Source organism: Nerophis ophidion, linkage group LG15, assembly GCF_033978795.1.
Source record: "Nerophis ophidion isolate RoL-2023_Sa linkage group LG15, RoL_Noph_v1.0, whole genome shotgun sequence".
NCBI lineage: Eukaryota > Metazoa > Chordata > Actinopteri > Syngnathiformes > Syngnathidae > Nerophis > Nerophis ophidion.
This window is the reverse complement of record NC_084625.1, coordinates 11,259,641-11,280,093: the sequence shown is the minus strand read 5'-3', so window position 1 is coordinate 11,280,093 and position 20,453 is coordinate 11,259,641. Positions and strand designations below refer to the sequence as shown.

General features: G+C 40.2%; 2 protein-coding genes across 5 annotated transcripts in view; one reads left to right on the top strand and one right to left on the bottom strand.

The window, feature by feature from the left end:
- steap2 (STEAP family member 2, metalloreductase) overlaps positions 1-20,453 on the top strand; it is a 50,356-nt gene that overhangs the window by 4,811 nt on the left and 25,092 nt on the right. The window contains exon 1 of one of the 4 annotated variants that reach the window (XM_061921508.1): positions 16,241-16,486. The exons of 1 other annotated variant lie outside the window; for it this stretch is intronic. The gene's annotated coding sequence lies outside the window, so the exon portion shown is untranslated. Of the gene's footprint in view, positions 1-16,240; positions 16,589-20,453 lie in introns of those variants that run through there. 2 more of the 4 variants (XM_061921507.1, XM_061921510.1) reach the window with 2 other exon arrangements.
- alg14 (ALG14 UDP-N-acetylglucosaminyltransferase subunit) lies at positions 4,480-14,287 on the bottom strand. Its single transcript, XM_061921498.1, is given in 5 exon segments — positions 4,480-4,558; positions 4,561-4,744; positions 9,930-10,052; positions 13,547-13,698; positions 14,079-14,287. Coding segments are annotated over 5 exon segments (648 nt in total). The 5' UTR covers positions 14,224-14,287; the 3' UTR covers positions 4,480-4,514.

Genomic DNA, 20,453 nt, shown 5'->3' with positions numbered 1-20,453 from the left:
AGTAATATTTAACTTCTAATTATAACTGATTTTGATTGATTGATGGAAACTTTTATTAGTAGATTGCACAGTACAGTACATATTCCGTACAATTGACCACTAAATGGTAACACCCCAATAAGTTTTTCAACTCGTTTAAGTCGGAGTCCACGTTAATCAATTCATGATCTTTATGTTTTTACTACTTTTACTGATATTTTACTTTGTTATCCATCCATCCATTTCCTACCGCTTATTCCCTTTGTGGTCGCAGAGGGCGCTGGTGCCTATCTCAGCTACAATTGGGCAGAAGGCGGGGTACAGCCTGGACAAGTCGCCACTTCATCACAGATATTACTTTGCTACATTTACTAATATCTAACTTCTAACTATAACTGATCTTTGTTTTTACTACTTTTACTGATATTTAACTCTTCACTACTTTTACTGATATTTTACTAATATTTTACTTTTTACTACTTTTACTCATATTTTACTCTTCACTACCAACTGACTGATCTTTTACTTGTTACTGCTTTTACTGAAATTTTACTTTTTACCAATTTTACAGATTTTTTACTTTTCACTACTTTTAATGATCCTCGACTGTCTGCTGTCGTTCTAAGCAAATACAACTATAACAATAACAACAAATACAACTATAACAACAAATACAACTATAACAATAACAACAAAAATGTGATGACTTAGCTTGCGTTCACACAACTCTGTCACGGCCGGGTTTGTTCTCCCAGTTAGGACTTGATTTAATAGTAAAATAACACAGAACAGGAACAAAACAGAAAACAAACCGACTGGATAAGGTGCCGAGCGCACTGGAAGCTAAGGCTCCAACTTAGCACAGACTATGTTCACCAGCAGGGGCCAGGAGACAAGCAAAAACTTACGTGAGAGTCGCGTGACGCAAATAAAGACGCCAGACTGACTGACTGGAAAAGGCAGGCTTAAATAATGTCAGTGACTTGAAAAACAGGTGCGCGTCCAGAATACAGGTGAAAATAATAAGTATGTTAACCAACTCAGAGGTGCCCAAACAAGAATGAAGGAGTCCAAAACCAACAGAAAACCCAAGCAAAATATGATCATAACAAACTCCTTTGTATTACTACAGTACATACTACATATTTCCTGTAACTTCTACTCTCATGTTTATAGGTGGATTATTTCCACTCGGAAGAACTTTGAACATGTCACGAGGGAGGTGCTGGACATTGAGTCCGAGTGGACCATGTTCCGCACCTCTATTGTCGAGGCGGCAGATCGGAGCTGTGGCCGCAAGGTAGTTGGTGCCTGTCGTGGCGGTAATCCCAGAACCCGTTGGTGGACACCAGCGGTGAGGGATGCCGTCAAGCTGAAGAAGGAGTCCTATCGGGTCCTTTTGGCTCATAGGACTCCGGAGGCAGTGGACAGGTACGGACAGGCCAAGCGGTGTGCAGCTTCAGCGGTCGCGGAGGCAAAAACTCGGACATGGGAAGAGTTCGGGGAAGCCATGGAAAACGACTACCGGACGGCTTCGAAGCGATTCTGGACCACCATACGCCGCCTCAGGAAGGGGAAGCAGTGCACTATCAACACCGTGTATGGTGCGGATGGTGTTCTGCTGACTTCGACTGCGGATGTTGTGGATAGGTGGAAGGAATACTTCGAAGACCTCCTCAATCCCACCAACACGTCTTGCTATGAGGAAGCAGTGCCTGGGGAATCTGTGGTAGACTCTCCTATTTCTGGGGCTGAGGTCGCTGAGGTAGTTAAAAAGCTCCTCGGTGGCAAGGCCCCGGGGGTGGACGAGATCCGCCCGGAGTTCCTTAAGGCTCTGGATGCTGTGGGGCTGTCTTGGTTGACAAGACTTTGCAGCATCGCGTGGACATCGGGGGCGGTACCTCTGGATTGGCAGACCGGGGTGGTGGTCCCTCTCTTTAAGAAGGGGGACCGGAGGGTGTGTTCCAACTATCGTGGGATCACACTCCTCAGCCTTCCCGGTAAGGTTTATTCAGGTGTACTGGAAAGGAGGCTACGCCGGATAGTCGAACCTCGGATTCAGGAGGAACAGTGTGGTTTTCGTCCTGGTCGTGGAACTGTGGACCAGCTCTATACTCTCGGCAGGGTTCTTGAGGGTGCATGGGAGTTTGCACAACCAGTCTACATGTGCTTTGTGAACTTGGAGAAGGCATTCGACCGTGTCCCTGGGGAAGTCCTGTGGGGAGTGCTCAGAGAGTATGGGGTATCGGACTGTCTTATTGTGGCGCTCCGTTCCCTGTACGATCAGTGCCAGAGCTTGGTCCGCATTGCCGGCAGTAAGTCGAACACATTTCCAGTGAGGGTTGGACTCCGCCAAGGCTGTCCTTTGTCACCAATTCTGTTCATAACTTTTATGGACAGAATTTCTAGGCGCAGTCAAGGCGTTGAGGGGTTCCGGTTTGGTGACCGCAGGATTAGGTCTCTGCTTTTTGTAGATGATGTGGTCCTGATGGCTTCATCTGACCGGGATCTTCAGCTCTCGCTGGATCGGTTCGCAGCCGAGTGTGAAGCGACCGGAATGAGAATCAGCACCTCCAAGTCCGAGTCCATGGTTCTCGCCCGGAAAAGGGTGGAGTGCCATCTCCGGGTTGGGGAAGAGACCCTGCCCCAAGTGGAGGAGTTCAAGTACCTAGGAGTCTTGTTCACGAGTGGGGGAAGAGTGGATCGTGAGATCGACAGGCGTATCGGTGCGGCGTCTTCAGTAATGCGGACGTTGTACCGATCCGTTGTGGTGAAGAAGGAGCTGAGCCGGAAGGCAAAGCTCTCAATTTACCGGTCGATCTACGTTCCCATCCTCACCTATGGTCATGAGCTTTGCGTCATGACCGAAAGGATAAGATCACGGGTACAAGCGGCCGAAATGAGTTTCCTCCGCCGTGTGGCGGGGCTCTCCCTTAGAGATAGGGTGAGAAGCTCTGCCATCCGGGAGGGACTCAAAGTAAAACCGCTGCTCCTCCACATCGAGAGGAGCCAGATGAGGTGGAACGGGCATCTGGTCAGGATGCCACCCGAACGCCTCCCTAGGGAGGTGTTTAGGGCACGTCCAACCGGTAGGAGGCCACGGGGAAGACCCAGGACACGTTGGGAAGACTATGTCTCCCCGGCTGGCCTGGGAACGCCTCGGGATCCCCCGGGAAGAGCTAGACGAAGTGGCTGGGGAGAGGGAAGTCTTGGTTTCCCTGCTTAGGCTGTTGCCCCCCGCGATCCGACCTCGGATAAGCGGAAGATGATGGATGGATATTTTAAAGGCCTACTGAAAGCCACTACTACCGACCACGCAGTCTGATAGTTTATATATCAATGATGAAATATTAACATTGCAGCAAATGCCAATACGGCCTTTTTAGTTTACTAAACTGCAATTTAAAATTTTGCGCGGAAGTATCATGCTAAAACGTCGCAGTATGATGACGCATGAGCGTGACGTCACGCATTTTAGAGGACATTTTGTTCCAGCACCGTTCACAGCTATACGTCGTCTCTTTTCATCCCATAATTCCACAGTATTCTGGACGTCAGTGTTGCTGGATCTTTTGCACTTTGTTCAATGAATAATGGAGACGTCAAAGAAGAAAGCTGTAGGTGAGAAGCGGTGTATTGGGGCAACAAAAACACAGCCGGTGTTTCATTGTTTACATTCCCGAAAGATGACGGTGAAGCTTTACTATGGAACAGAGATGTCAAGCAAACACGGTTGGATTGGACCACACACACAAAGTACAGTATATTATTATGCAGCCATCATTTTGAAAGATCGTGTTTTAAAGAGGGTCCCTTGCAAAGGGCAGACATGAGCATTGCCACCAAACGTCGACTGGTGCTGAAAAAAGGTGCGGGGCCGACCTTCAGGTTGTACAGGTACGACCATATAATCTCACTAAAACACTAGTAACACAATAAGCAGAGATTACAGAATTATCCTTGAAATGTGTTTAATATCTGAATCGCTTCCACTGTATAGTCTTTTTTCCCCCCTAGTCCTTCACTCTCACTTTCCTCATCCACGGAATCTTTCATCCGTGCTCAAATTAATGGCGAAATCTTCGCTTTCTCGGTCCGAATCGCTCTAGCTGCTGGTGGCCATGATTGTAAACATTGTTCAAATGTGAGAATCTCCACAACCCGTGACGTCACGCGCACATCGTCTGCTACTTCCGGTACAGGCAAGGCTTTTTTTATTAGCGACCAAAAGTTGCGAACTTTATCGTCGATGTTCTCTACTAAATCCTTTCAGCAAAAATATGGCAATATCGCGAAATGATCAAGTATGACACACAGAATGGACCTGCTATCCCCCGTTTAAATAAGAAAATCTAATTTCAGTAGGCCTTTAAGTCCTGATGATTTCTATGACAAAAGGTAGGCAGCTATCATGAATTACTTTCGAGAGGAGCGATCGCATGAATGAACTACTTTTACTGAACTAATACTTTACTACTCTATACAAATAGGAAATACACATAAATGGTAAATAATATTTATTGAGGGATGAAAGTTCAAACGATTCTTCCAAGGAAGATGGATTTGGGATAGCGGTCCTGAGACACGGCCACTGCACAAAGAAAAAGTCTGCCAGGCGGTAGAGGATGTTGCCCGTGAGCGACATGGACTCCACTCGACAAATACTTTCGATGTACACGATCAACACTTTCTTCAGTCCTAATACTCCCAGCAGGAGGGCCGCCAGGCAGAGAGGAACACACGTGCCGGGGCCGTTACACAGCACCTGCAACGACACAACCTTTAATGAATACCTCCTTTGCAATGAATTCAACACACAAAAACTCTTCGAAACGTTTATTTGGAGCCACGAAGCAAACAAAGCAGCATCCTGCCGGGACAGTGGAAAGTTTTTGTTAGCACGGTAGTTTGTTTTCTTACATCCTGCTGCGTATCCTTTTAGCGTCATGCTATTTTTAGCACGGTCCGATAATTATCACGCATTCTTACTTATTTGGAACTTTGCCTATCATTCACAATACTCATGTAAGACGAGAACACATGTTTTCTAAATCATAAATAAATGCTAGCAAAAGTCAGCTAACAACGGGTCGCTCTATTCCGCCTATAAAGCGCTCTAAATTACATTAAAAAACCCATATAAAACTACATTTTTATATACATGCTGTAAGTTTATATTTAATTCAGTAACATTCATAATAACATGTAATATTTACATATTTAGCTCATTTCAACCATATGGCGGTATATACTTTTCACAGACAAACACAATGTTTGCGTTTCCTTTCAACAACAACGACACTGCTAATCATGGCAGACTTCATGAGAGACAACTAAGACTACTTTGGGACAAATTATAATGCAGAAACGTATATTTTTGAGCCTGAATACAAGGAGGATGATTTCCAAGTTTTAGAAGCTGTGTGCTAAACACAACGCATCATGTAACAACATTGCAAAGTGCTAAACAAGAAATACAAACTATCAACATCCATCCATCCATTTCCTACCGCTTGTCCCTGTCTCTGCTGCATTCGGGCAGAAGGCGGCGTACACCCTGGACAAGTCGCCACCTCATCACAGATAGACAGACAACATTCACACACTATCAACATAAAAAAAAAAAAATCACTTACTGTACAAGGTCTGCTCTCACTGGGATAATTACTGATGGATGTTTATATCTTTCAGTTTACGTGAAGAATTATTCATATTCCTCACAAAGGGTTAAAATATCAATAGTATTTTCCTGTCTATACATCCGGAACAATATTGTTCCTAATTGATTAATATTCAGGTCACAATATTTAAATGGAGTATTTTGAGCAGTTTTGGGATATTTTTTTAGAGGGCTTTATGGTCGCAATATAGGAGTTTCCCATCGGCTCCGTTGTTAGCTGACTTTTGCTAGCATCTATTTACGAGTTAAAATGCATTAAAAATGACAAATGTGTTCTTGTCTCACATAAATTGAGGAAAATTACATAAAAAGAGCACTTCCCCTTTAAATAATAAATCAGCACCTCCATGATCGGGGAAATAATTGTTTGTGATTGTTGCCGCCTAAAATGCCTGAATTGGCGGAAGCTTTTTCATAAAAGTTTCGAGGTTTGTTTTTGTTCGAAAACATCGAACCAACTTGTGATTTGATGAATTTGTTATCGATGTTTGAAGTGTTCCTTGTAACCTTAACCTCAAAAAGCACAGCATTCCAACAAAAATGGTAAACCAAATATAGCATTCATATTGTACTCGTTTTATAGCACACATACTTAAAAGCAGCCACTAGATGGCAGTAAAGGCACATTCTCAGAGCTCGTTCTTAAATTACTGTACTGTTTTACTTTATAGTACATATTAATAGTAATAATTAACTATATCAGGCAATTCCTGAAGGAATTGTGTGTCAAGTTGAACTGTAATCCTGGAATTTTTTTTGAATTGTTGAAGTCGAGCACACAATTCCCAAACAGACTGAATCTTTTGAGGTTGGAACAGTTTGACTAAGATGAAAAATGCAGGACTTCCATCCATCCATCCATTTCCTACCGCTTATTCCCTTTGGGGTCGCGGGGGGCGCTGGTGCCTATCTCAGCTACAATCGGGCGGAAGGCGGTGTACACCCTGGACAAGTCGCCACCTCATCGCAGGGCCAACACAGATGGACAGAGTAAAACAATTTTTTTCCCAGTAATTTCTAAATTTTTCTTATATTATTCTGATATAAAAGCAAAAAGGTATAATATTAGTACTATTTATTTGCAGTAAATGTTTTTGTACAAATTATGAAAAAATTCATTATTTTTCTGCACTTTATATATATTTTCATATATTTAGGAGTTGTGGAACTTCAAAAAATGGCCCATTTCGGGAAAAGCTAATTTTTTTTTTGAAAATAGTAAAAAAACTTGAATGGTCTGAATGAGTTGAATGTGTTGGCCCTGCGATGAGGTGGCGACTTGTCCAGGGTGTACACCGCCTTCCGCCCGATTTGTAGCTGAGATAGGCACCAGCGCCCCCAAAGGGGAATAAGCGGTAGAAAAAAGGATGGATGGTCTGATTGAGTTGAAATGGTTGATTTTGGAATTTTTCAAATCGGTCGAGAAATGTTGAAGTAGTAACATGTTGAATTGAGAAATGGTGAAGTGAAGTGAAGTGACTTTTATTTATATAGCGCTTTTCTCAAGTGACTCAAAGCGCTTTTACATAGTGACACCCAATATCTGAGTTACATTTAAACCAGTGTGGGTGGCACTGGGAGCAGGTTGGTAAAGTGTCTTGCCCAAGGACACAACGGCAGTGACTAGGATGGCACACGCGGGAATCGAACCTGCAACCCTCAAGTTGCTGGCATGGCCACTCTACCAACCGAGCTATGCCGCCCCATATGGTATAACGGAATTCCCGGAATTTCGGGAAAACATGGAGTTTTTCCAGTTCAAAATGCATCTTCATTTTTTTTTTTTTTTTTGTCCTTATTAGGAGGAATTATTAGTACTAGGGTTGAAATATGAGGGAGGAGTAGTCGCCAGAAAAAAAAGGGTGGAAATAGGGCTTTGGAAAACCAGGAATTCTGGAAAATCCTGCAATTTTTTTTTTTTACTTTGGAAAAGGGGTAGTTTGAATGTCCAGAATGGTGGAATGTGTTGACGGTGGAATGCTATGAATAGGTTTGAAAAATGGCGAATTCATTTAGAATTAAAAGTTATAGTACCAATGATTGTCCCACACACACACTAGGTGTGGCGATAATATTCTCTGCATTTGACCAATCATCCTCGATCACCCCCTGGGAGGTGAGGGGAGCAGTGAGCAGCAGCGGTGGCCGCGCCCGGGTATCATTTTTGGTGATTTAACCCCGAATTCCAAACCTTGATGCTGAGTGTCAAGCAGGGAGGTAATGGGACCCATTTTTTTTATAGTCTTTGGTATGACTTGGCCGGGGTTTTGGGAAAAATGTCCTGTAAAACCTGGAATTCTGGGAATTTGTCAAGAGAAAGCCCACGATTCCCGAATAGGCTGAACAGTTTGAAGTTGGAACGGTTTGGATTGGATGAAAAATGTGGAAGGTAAAGGCCGCCAAAATCTGGGGGAGAAGAAAGAAAAACATATGTGTGAAGGCTTTAGACCAGGGGTCACCAACACGGTGCTCGCGGGCACCAGGTAGCCCGTAAGGACCAGATGAGTTGCCCACTGACCTGTTCTAGAAATAGCTCAAATAGCAGCACTTACCAGTGAGCTGCCTATTTTTTCAATTTTATTTATTTACTAGCAAGCTGGTTTCACTTTGCTCGACATTTTTAATTCTAAGAGAGACAAAACTCAAATAGAATTTGAAAATCCAAGAAAATGTTTAAAAGACTTGGTCTTCACTTGTTTAAATAAATTCCTTTATTTTTTTATTTTGCTTCTTATAACTTTCAGAAAAACAATTTTAGAGGAAAAAATACAACCTTAAAAATGATTTTAGGATTTTTAAACACATATACCTTTTTACCTTTTAAATTCCTTCCTCTTCTTTCCTGACAATTTAAATTAATGTTCAAGTATTTTTTTTTTATTGTAAAGAATAATAAATACATTTTAATTTAATTCTTCATTTTAGCTTCTGTTTTTTCGACAAAGAATATTTGTGAAATATTTCTTCAAACTTATTATGATTAAAATAAAAAAAAAATATTCTGGCAAATCTAGAAAATCTGTGGAATCAAATTTAAATCTTATTTCAAAGACTTTTAAATTTCTTTTATAATTTTTGTTCTGGAAAATCTAGAAGAAATAATGATTCGTCTTTGTTAGAAATATAGCTTGGTCCAATTTGTTATATATTCTAACAAAGTGCAGATGGGATTTTAACCTATTTAAAACATGTCATCAAAATTCTAAAATTAATCTTAATCAGGAAAAATTACTAATGATGTTCCATAAATTATTTTTTTTATTTTTTCAAAAAGATTAGAATTAGATAGTTTTTCTCCATTTTTTTCAGTTGAATTTTGAATTTTAAAGTGGCGAAATTGAAGAAACTATGTTTCAAAATTAATTTTAATTTTTTTCGTGTTTTCTCCTCTTTTAAACCGTTCAATTAAGTGTTTTTTTCATCATTTATTCCCTACAAAAAACCTTCCGTAAAAGGAAAAAAAATGTACGACGGAATGACAGACAGAAATACCCATTTTTTTTATAGATATATAGATTTTATTACTAAAGGTAAATTGAGCAAATTGGTTATTTCTGGCAATTTATTTAAGTGTGTATCAAACTGGTAGCCCTTTGCATTAATCAGTACTCAAGAAGTAGCTCTTGGTTTCAAAAAGGTTGGTGACCCCAGCTTTAGAGCATTCACACAATTATAATTATAGAAAGAAACACCACCTTAGGCCAAGTTGCAGACTTTCTCCGTGTATGTTTTACACTTCAAAAAGTGTTTGTTTCTTCAACATTTAGCCTCGCACGTTGAGAACATTTATGAACTCTTCAGACCAATCTTTAACGCCAACTTTTCGTTTGTACGTCAGATATTATCATCACACTTCAACATCTCTAATACGTATATATTGCCTCTTTTCTAGGTTTAGAATATGTTTTTAATTGTCTTACCCTGCATAGATATATTTAAAAAAAAAGAAGCAAATTCCTGAAGGGACTGTGATTATTGTATCAAATGTATATATAATTTAATTTATAATATGTTATAATAGTCTTCAAGTTTAGATGGTTTGAAGAAAATGTCAACTCTCACAAAAATAACATTAAATTCAAGCTGGAAATCTTTCAATTCCAGATATTGTTTGTGTTTTTGCACAATTGTAACACAACAAGTTGCAGTATGTTCCTTGTCAGTCTGGATCTTGGACTTCTTTTCCAAACGAGATCACCGATAAAGGACCCGGTCTCGTCTCCCTTGAAATACTTGAATAATGCCTGTGTGAAAATATGCGTGTGCTCACCATGTCGGGTCGGAGTCTAAAGACCAGCGGGACAGAATACCAAAGGGCGCTCAGGGTGCTCACCACTGAAGAACTCCAGGACTGGTGCACCTCTCGGCTGCGCGGGATCCGATAAATGCTGAACTACAAAACATTTACCAGACAGAATATTAGTTTTTGATGCTGCACTCGTTTAGATAGTTACCAAATGTATGAACAGTACATTCATTGTCACAGAAAGACATTGTAAAACATAAACTTGTCTCATAAATAGGTCTACAATACCAACCTTTTATAAGACCTCATGAACAAGAGTGTAGACCTGCACAAGACTAGCATAAATGTGAAATTAACCCTGATAAGATTGTAGACCTGCACACAACTGGAATAAAACACAATAAGATTGTAGACCTGCGCAAGACTGAAATTAACCGATAAGATTGGACAACCTGCAGACGACTGGAATGAATCGCAATAAGATTTTAGACCCGTACAAGACTGGGATAAAACATGATTTTACTGTAGACATGCACAAGACTGAAATTAACCGCGATAACATTGTAGACCTGCACAAGGCTGAAATTAAACTCATTAAGATTATAGACCTGCACAAGACTAACGGAACACATTAAGATTGCAGACCTAAACAAGACTGGAATAAAACACAATAAGATCGATCCACTTTCTACTACTTGTCCTGTTTGGGAGAACCTGCAAATTTTAGGCCCGTACAAGACTGGAATAAAACATGATTTAACTGTAGACATGCACAAGACTGCAATTAACCGTGATAACATTGTAGACCTGCACAAGGCTGAACTTAAACTCATTAAGATTGTAGACCTGCACAAGACTGGAACGGAACACATTAAGATTGTAGACCTGCACAAGACTGGAACAAAACACATTAAGATTGCAGACCTAAACAAGACTGGAATAAAACACAATAAGATCGATCCATTTTCTACTACTTGTCCTGTTTGGGAGAACCTGCAGAGGACTGGAAGGAATCGCAATAAGATTTTAGACCCGTACAAGACTGGGATAAAACATGATTTTACTGTAGACATGCACAAGACTGGAATTAACCGCGATAACATTGTATACCTGCACAAGGCTGAAATTAAACTCATTAAGACTGTAGACCTGCACAAGATTGGAACGGAACACATTAAGATTGTCGACTTGCACAAGACTGCAACGGAACACATTAAGATTGTAGACCTAAACAAGACTGGAATAAAACACAATAAGATCGATCCATTTTCTACTATTTGTCCTGTTTGGGAGAACCTGCAGACGACTGGAATGAATCGCAATAAGATTTTAGACCCGTACAAGACTGGGATAAAACATGATTTTACTGTAGACATGCACAAGACTGAAATTAACCGCGATAACATTGTAGACCTGCACAAGGCTGAAATTAAACTCATTAAGATTATAGACCTGCACAAGACTAACGGAACACATTAAGATTGCAGACCTAAACAAGACTGGAATAAAACACAATAAGATCGATCCACTTTCTACTACTTGTCCTGTTTGGGAGAACCTGCAAATTTTAGGCCCGTACAAGACTGGAATAAAACATGATTTAACTGTAGACATGCACAAGACTGCAATTAACCGCGATAACAAACATTGTAGACCTGCACAAGGCTGAACTTAAACTCATTAAGATTGTAGACCTGCACAAGACTGGAACGGAACACATTAAGATTATAGACCTGCACAAGACTAACGGAACACATTAAGATTGTAGACCTAAACAAGACTGGAATAAAACACAATAAGATCGATCCATTTTCTACTACTTGTTCTGTTTGGGAGAACCTGCAGAGGACTGGAAGGAATCGCAATAAGATTTTAGACCCGTAAAAGACTGGAATAAAACATGTTTTACTGTAGACATGCACAAGTCTGGAATTAACCGCGATACCATTGTAGACCTGCACAAGGCTGAACTTAAACTCATTAAGATTGTAGACCTGCACAAGACTGGAACGGAACACATTAAGATTGTAGACCTGTACAAGACTGGAACGGAACCCATTAAGATTGTAGACCTGCACAAGACTGGAACGGAACACATTAAGATTGTAGACCTGTACAAGACTGGAACGGAACACATTAAGATTGTAGACCTAAACAAGACTGGAATGAAACATAATAAGATCCATCCATTTTCTACTACTTGTCCCGTTTGGGGTCACGGGGGGGCTGGAGCCTATCTCCATCCGTTTTCTACCGCTTATCCCTTTCGGGGTCACTGGAGCCTTTCATATATATATATATATATATGTATATATATATATATATATATATATATATATATATATATATATAATATGTATATTACATGGGTTCATCAAACACTTATTTGGAACATCCCACAGGTGTGCAGGCTAATTGGGAACAGGTGGGTGCCATGATTGGGTATAAAAGCAGCTTCCATGAAATGCTAAATAATTCACAAACAAGGATGGAGTGAGGGTCACCAATTTGTAAGCAAATTGTCGAACAGTTTTAGAACAACATTTCTCAACGAGCTATTGCAAGGAATTTAGGGATTTTACCATCTACGGTTTGTAAAATCATCAAAAGGTTCAGAGAATCTGGAGAAATCCCTGCAAGTAAGCGATGATATTACGGACCTTTGATGCCTCAGGCTGTACTGCATCAAAAACCGACATCAGTGTGTAAAGGATATCACCACATGGGCTCAGCAACACTTCATGAAATCACTGTCAGTAACTAAAGTTGGTCGCTACATCTGTAAGTGCAAGGTAAAACTCTACTATGCAAAGCGAAAGCCATTTATCAACAACACCCAGAAACGCCGCCGGCTTCGCTCGGCCCGAGCTCATCTAAGATGGACTGATGCAAAGTGGAAAAGTGTTCTGTGGTCTGACGAGTCCACATTTCAAATTATATTTGAAAACTGTGGACGTGGTGTCCTACGGAACAAAGAGGAAAATAATCATTCGGATTGTTATAGGCATAAAGTTGAAAAGCCAGCATCTGGGATGGTATGGGGGTGTATTAGTGCCCAAGGCATGGGTAACTTACACATCTGTGAAGGTACCATTAATGCTGAAAGGTCCATACAGGTTTTGGAACAACATATGTTGTCATCCAAGCAACATTATCATGGTCGCCCCTGCTTATTTCAGCAAAACAATGCCTTCGTAGTAAAAGAGTTCGGGTACTTTTCTGGGCCGCCTGCAGCGTAAAATACGACAACAAGACCCCGGACTGTTGAACAACTTAAGCTGTACATCAAGCAAGAATGGTAAAGAATTCCAGTTTCAAAGCTTCAACAATTAGTTTCCTCAGTTCCCAAACGTTTGTTAAGTGTTGTTAAAAGAAAGTGTGATGTAACACAGTGGTGAACATGCCCTTTCCCAACTACTTTGGCACGTTTTGCAGCCATGAAATTCGAAGTTAATTATTATTTGGAAAAAAAAAAAAGTTTATGAGATTGAACATCAAATATATAGTCTTTGTGGTGCATTCAAATGAATATGGGTTGAAAAGGATTTGCAAATCATTGTATTCCGTTTATATTTACATCTAACACAATTTCCCAACTCATATGAAAACGGGGTTTGTACATATATGTACAATATTCGTACCTGGGTGTCAGAGGTGTTGCAGTCTTTGCATTTTTCAAAAGTAGAAACTTTGTCCTCACTCATCCTGTCGGAGTCAGCGATGACGTAGAAACGAGGTGAGAAGACACAACAAAGATGTTCCATCAGTCTCAGCATCTCTGTAGTGTGACCGCCTGCATCACACAAACACACATTTTCCATGAACACAATACTACTACTCTACTAATATTACTACATAATAGTCATACAAAGGAAACTAATGTGAATATTTAGGACAAGAACAGTATTGGTTAGCTGGCATATGTAAACGGTTGGTGCCGTGCCAGCAACTTGAGGGTTCCAGGTTCGATCCCCGCTTCCGCCATCCTAGTCACTGCCATTGTGTCCTTGGGCAAGACACCTTACCCACCTGCTCCCAGTGCCACCCACACTGGTTTAATTGTAAAAATTAGATATCGGGTTTCACTATGTAAAGCGCTTTGAGTCACTAGAGAAAAGCGCTATATAAATATAATTCACTTCACTTGTATATGTAAACAATAATGTGTTTTACCTGACCCCGCCACAACAAGCACAGCAACGCGACCTTTGCCGTCAGGTTGATATGTTGATACATTCCCGATGACTAAATATAATCGTACAACAAAAAGAATACATAGAATTATTATAAGACAGAAAGTAGCGAAGACTATCGCCATTACGGGATACAAGCTACTTCTTCTTCCTCGGTTCTTCCTGGGCGGCGATAGCAAACTTCAACAGTGTTTTGCTGCCACTCTGTGGTCAAAAATGGTTACTGCAGGGGTTTCCGGCCTAATGATTACTTTTAATGCTACTACTTCTGATGAACACTATTTCTCACAAATATATAGTAATTTGATTCTTAAAATCCTAGCAAAATAAAATACGTATTCTTCTTTTCAATACAATATTGAAAATGTTTTTGTTTTATACATAAGACTAAAAAAAATAACAAGATTGGAAGTTTTTTGGAAACGTATTTTGATCATATATAACACATATTATAATGCAAAACAATATGCTATACATGTAAATCGTATAATAGCAGTGCTTTATTTTCTTTTAATTGAATAAAAATAGTTATTTTCTTATTTCCGACATGACTGTATTGTTCTTTGCTGCTTCCCACCGGCGGCTGCCAGCTATTGCAGGTTTTTTTTATTTTTTTTATTTTTTTTTATTTTGCGTATTGAAAAGGCATTTGTTTTATACATAAGCCTAAAATTACTATATAACAAAATACATCGAGTAACACAGTGTAAAAGCGTTTTGATCATATGTAAAAAATATCTTTTAATACAAAACAATACACTACAGATGTATGTGTCATGAATTGATTAACGTGGACCCCGACTGAAACAAGTTGAAAAACTCTTTGGGATGTTACCATTTAGTGGTCAATTTTACGGAATATTCGCTGTACTGTGCAATCTACCAATAAAAATGTCAATTAATCAAAGTCGTATACTAGAAGTGGTTTATTTGCTTTTAATTGAATTAAAAAAAAAATCATTTTCTTCTTTTGTTTGTTGTGTTTCCAACATGACTTTATTGCGCTTTGCTGCCTCCCACCGGCGGCTGCTTGCTATTGTAGAGTTTTGTTTTGTTTTTGCTGATTGAAAATGCATTTGTTTTATCTTGGAGAATGATTAAATGTACAAAAGCCCTTGAATTGATATGTTTGTTAAAAACATTTCAAGTGGTTTTGTTAGCCCTTTTTGTCTTTTAAAAAAAATGTTATTAATATTATTTCTTAATATTTATCACTCTCTGTATTTGCTTTTGTTTTCTTTTTTGATGTTGAAAGTGCCTTGACTTTTGTGTGAATTATATATTTAGGTTTGTTGTTCAATAAAAAAAACAAAAAAAATGTATGCATTCGTTTTATAGTATAAAAGGAATGCATTCATTTTTTTTTAGTTTTGTTATAGTAATTTTAGGCTTCTGTATAAAATTTATACAGAAGCCTAAAATTACTATAACAAAACACTTCGAGTAACAAAGCGGAAAATCGTTTTGATGATATATAAAATATGTTATAATAATAAAACAGTACAATAAACATGTATATCGTACAATAGAAGTGCTTTATTTAATTTTAGTTAAATAAAAATAGTCTTCTATTGGTTGTGGTTCCAACATGACTGTAATGTGCTTTGCTGCCTCCCACCGGCGGCTTCTTGCTATTGCAGTTTTTTTTTTTTAATTATTTGCAAATTGAAAAGGCATTTGTTTTATACACGAGCTTAAAATTACTATAACAAAACACGTCGAGTAACGAAATGGAATAGCGTTTTTGATCATATATTAAATATTTGATAATACAAAACAGTATACTACACATGTATATCGTACAAAAGAAATGCCTTGTTTGCTTTTAATTGAATACAAATAGTCAATTTCGTCTTGTTCTGTTCTTCTATTGGTTGTGTTTCCGACATGACTGTATTTTGCTTTGCTGCCGCCCACCGGCGGCTGCTTGCCATTGCAGGGTTTTATTATTTATTATTATTTACGTCTTTATTATATAATTTATCTTTTAAATAATTGTAAAGTTAGTGAAATTAGTGTAAATAAAGAACATACAGCCAACAGTATAGACGCTACATTTAATTAAAAGGAAATACATGTGGTACAATAACATATGGCATATTTATGCTTTCATTTTGAAATGGCGTGTTTACGTGTAGTACCGTGTATTTGAAACTCATGCGTTGTTATAAAAATGTGTAACTCGGATCTGCTCAGCCCACCCCCTCGCACGTCCACAGCATCCTGCTGATGCAGAAGGGCTTCCACGGACGCTACCTGGCGTGAACCCACACAAATATGACGATGTGATTCAATAACACCAGCTCTTGATTTTTTCCTGCCATCTGACCGAGACGTTGGGATTTCCAATTCCACGCATGCCACAAACGCACCACCGTGCAGTAAAAGGTAATCGCGGTTAAAAAAAAAAAAAAAAAAAGGTGTTGAGACTCGGAAGAAAGAAGCTTCTTTTCTCCCACAAGAGCTCGCTGGCTGGTGGTTGAGCTTCAGGTACGTCTCGTGGAGCTAAACGTGCGTCTTTTTACGTGAACGTGTCGTCGTTACGGTCAACGTGCTAGCGATGCTACAGGTGCTAACGTCCTTGATGACGTCACCTGCGCGTAGGTCAGACGCGGCATGTCTTCTTCATGTGCAGGAGAATCCTTTATAAAGCTTCCAAAACATTTTGACAATCTTTACTGTCAAAATTGTATTTTAAATAATAATAAAAAAAACGGCCCCAAATGTATACATGTTATTGTGCAATAATAAAATATTCACATATTACAGTATAGCGCTGGTATTAGCTTGCTAGCTAATTGCTAGCTGGCAGCTACCATGCTAATTGCTATCTGGCAGCTACCATGCTAATTGCTAACTGGCACCTACCATGCTAATTGCTAGCTGGCAGCTACCATGCTAATTGCTAGCTGGCTACCACCATGTTAATTGCTAGCTGGCAGCTACTATGCTAATTGATAGCTGGCAACTACCATGCCAATTGCTAGCGGGCACCTACCATGCTAATTGCCAGCTGGCAACTCCCATGCTACTTGCTAGCTGGCAGCTACAATGCCAATTGCTAGCTCCCAACTACCATGCTAATTGCCATCTGTGAACTACCATGTTAATTGCTAGTTGTCAATTACCATGCTAATTGCTAGCTGGCAACTATCATGCCAATTGCTAACCTGCAGCTAACTTGGCAATTGCCAGCCAGCAACTACCATGCTAATCGCCAGCTGACAACTACCATTCTAATTGCCAGCAGGCAGCTACCATGTTAATTTCTAGCTGGAAACTACCATGCTAATTTCTATCTGTGAACTATCACACTAATAGCTAGTTGTCAACTACCATGCTAATTGCTAGCTGGCAACTACCATGCCAATTGCTAGCCAGCAGCTAACTTGCCAATTGCTAGCCAGCAACTACCATGTTAATTGCCAGCTGGCACCTACCATGCTAATGGCTAGCTGGCAGCTACCATGCTAATTGCTAGCTGGCATCTACCATGCTAATTGCTAGCTGGCAGCTACCATGCTAATTGCTAGCTGGCAACTACCATGCCAATTGCTAGCTCCCAACTACCATGCTAATTGCCATCTGTGAACTACCATGTTAATTGCTAGTTGTCAATTACCATGCTAATTGCTAGCTGGCAACTATCATGCAAATTGCTAACCTGCAGCTAACTTGGCAATTGCCAGCCAGCAACTACCATGCTAATCGCCAGCTGACAACTAACATTCTAATTGCCAGCTGGCAGCTACCATGTTAATTGCTAGCTGGAAACTACCATGCTAATTTCTATCTGTGAACTATCACATTAATAGCTAGTTGTCAACTACCATGCTAATTGCTAGCTGGCAACTACCATGCCAATTGCTAGCCAGCAGCTAATTTGGCAATTGCTAGCCAGCAACTACCATGTTAATTGCCAGCTGGCACCTACCATGCTAATTGCTAGCTGGCAGCTACCATGCTAATTGCTAGCTGGCAGCTACCATGCTAATTGCTAGCTGGCAACTACCATGCCAATTGCTAGCTCCCAACTACCATGTTAATTGCCATCTGTGAACTACCATGTTAATTGCTAGTTGTCAATTACCATGGTAATTGCTAGCTGGCAACTACCATGCCAATTGCTAGCTGGCAACTACCATGCCCATTGCTAGCCAGCAACTACCATGTTAATTGCCAGCTGGAACCTACCATGCTAATTGCCAGCTGGCAGCTACCATGCTAATTGCTAGCTGGCAACTACCCTGCTAATTGCTAGCTTGCAACTACCATGCCATTTGCTAGCTGGCAACTACCAGACCAATTGCTAGCTGGCAACTACCATGTTAATTGCCAGCTGGCCACTACCATGCTAATTGCTAGCTGGCAAGTACCATGCTAATTGCTAGCTGGCAACTACCATGCTTATTGCTAGCTGGCAACTACCATGTTAATTGCTAGCTGGTAACTACCATGCTTATTGCTAGCTGGCAACTACCATGTTAATTGCTAGCTGGCAACTACCATGCTTATTGCTAGCTGGCAACTACCATGTTAATTGCTAGCTGGCAACTACCATGCTTATTGCTAGCTGGCAACTACCATGTTAATTGCTAGCTGGTAACTACCATGCCAATTGGTAGCTGGCAACTACCATGTTAATTGCTAGCTGGCAACTACCATGCTTATTGCTAGCTGGTAGCTACCATGCTAATTGCTAGCTGGCAACTACCATGCTTATTGCTAGCTGGCAACTACCATGTTAATTGCTAGCTGGCAACTACCATGCTTATTGCTAGCTGGCAACTACCATGTTAATTGCTAGCTGGTAACTACCATGCCAATTGGTAGCTGGCAGCTACCATGCCAATTGCTAGCTGGCAGCTACCATGCTAATTTCTAGCTGGTAACTACCATGCCAATTGCTAGCTTGCATCTACCATGCTAATTGCTATCTGTGAACTATCGTGCCTATTTCTTGCTGGCAACTACCATGCCAATTGCTAGCTGGCAATTACCATGCTAATTGCTAGCTGGCAATTACCATGCTAATTGCTAGCTGGCAACCACCATGCTAATTGCTACCTGGCAACTTCCATGCTAATTGCTATCTGTGAACTACCATGTTAATTGCTAGCGAATCAAAATCAATGTCGTTATGAATTACTGACCTATTTAAAGGCCTACTGAAAGCCACTACTACCCACCACGCAGTCGGATAGATTATATATCAATGATGAAATATTAACTTTGCAACACATGCAAATTCGGCCTTTTTATTTTAATAAATTGCAATTTTAAATTTCCCGGGAGTTTCGTCTTGGAAACGTCGTGTAATGATGACGTGTACTCAGGACGTCACAGGTTTTTAGGAAGTATGAGCGCTGCACACACACACAGCTAAAAGTCGTCTGCTTTAACGGCATAATTACACAGTATTTTGGAGATCTGTGTTGCTGAATCTTTTGCAATTTGTTCAATTAATATTGGAGAAGTCACTGTAGAAAGATGGAGTTGGGAAGCTTTAGCCTTTAACCACACAAACACACAGTGATTCCTTGTTTAAAATTCCCGGAGCTGAAACTTTACTATGGATCCGAGCACGGTCAAGCAGACGTGGATCCCGACTACATGTCAACCAGCAGGTTTCGGTGAGAAAATTGTGGTTAAAAAGTCGCCACTTACCAGATATCAGCTGAGCTTGTGTCGTCCATAAAGCTGCCGTCGACACCCGTGAGACATTGGCGTCAAGACTCCCGTGAACACACCCCTCCGACTATCAGGTACTATTAAACTCACTAAAACAATAGCAACACAATAGAAAGATAAGGGATTTCCCAGAATTATCCTAGTAAATGTGTCTAAAAACATCGGAATACGTCCCAATGCTATCGCGTTTTTTTTTTGTTTGTTTTTTCTAGTCCGCCGCTATCAATATCCTCAAACACGGATCTTTCATCCTCGCTCAAATTAATGGGGAAATTGTCGTTTTCTCGGTCCGAATAACTGTTTTTGTTGGAGGCTCCCATTCAAATCAATGTGAATATGTGAGGAGCCCCCACACTTGCGACGTCATCGTCTGCGACTTCCGGTAAAGGCGAGGCTTTTTCAGGAAGTACCAAAAGTGGCGAACTTTATCGTCGATTTTCTCTACTAAATCCTTTCAGCAAAAATATGGCAATATCGTGAAATGATCAAGTATGACACATAGAATGGACCTTCTATCCCCGTTTAAATAAGAAAATCTCATTTCAGTAGGCCTTTAAGGCTCCTATTACTTCTCATCAAATATTGCACTTTTGACATTTTATAGGTGGTAAATATTGCATGTTTTGAGTTTTTGCCTTAAAAAAATGGTTTTCTTTGACAAAAA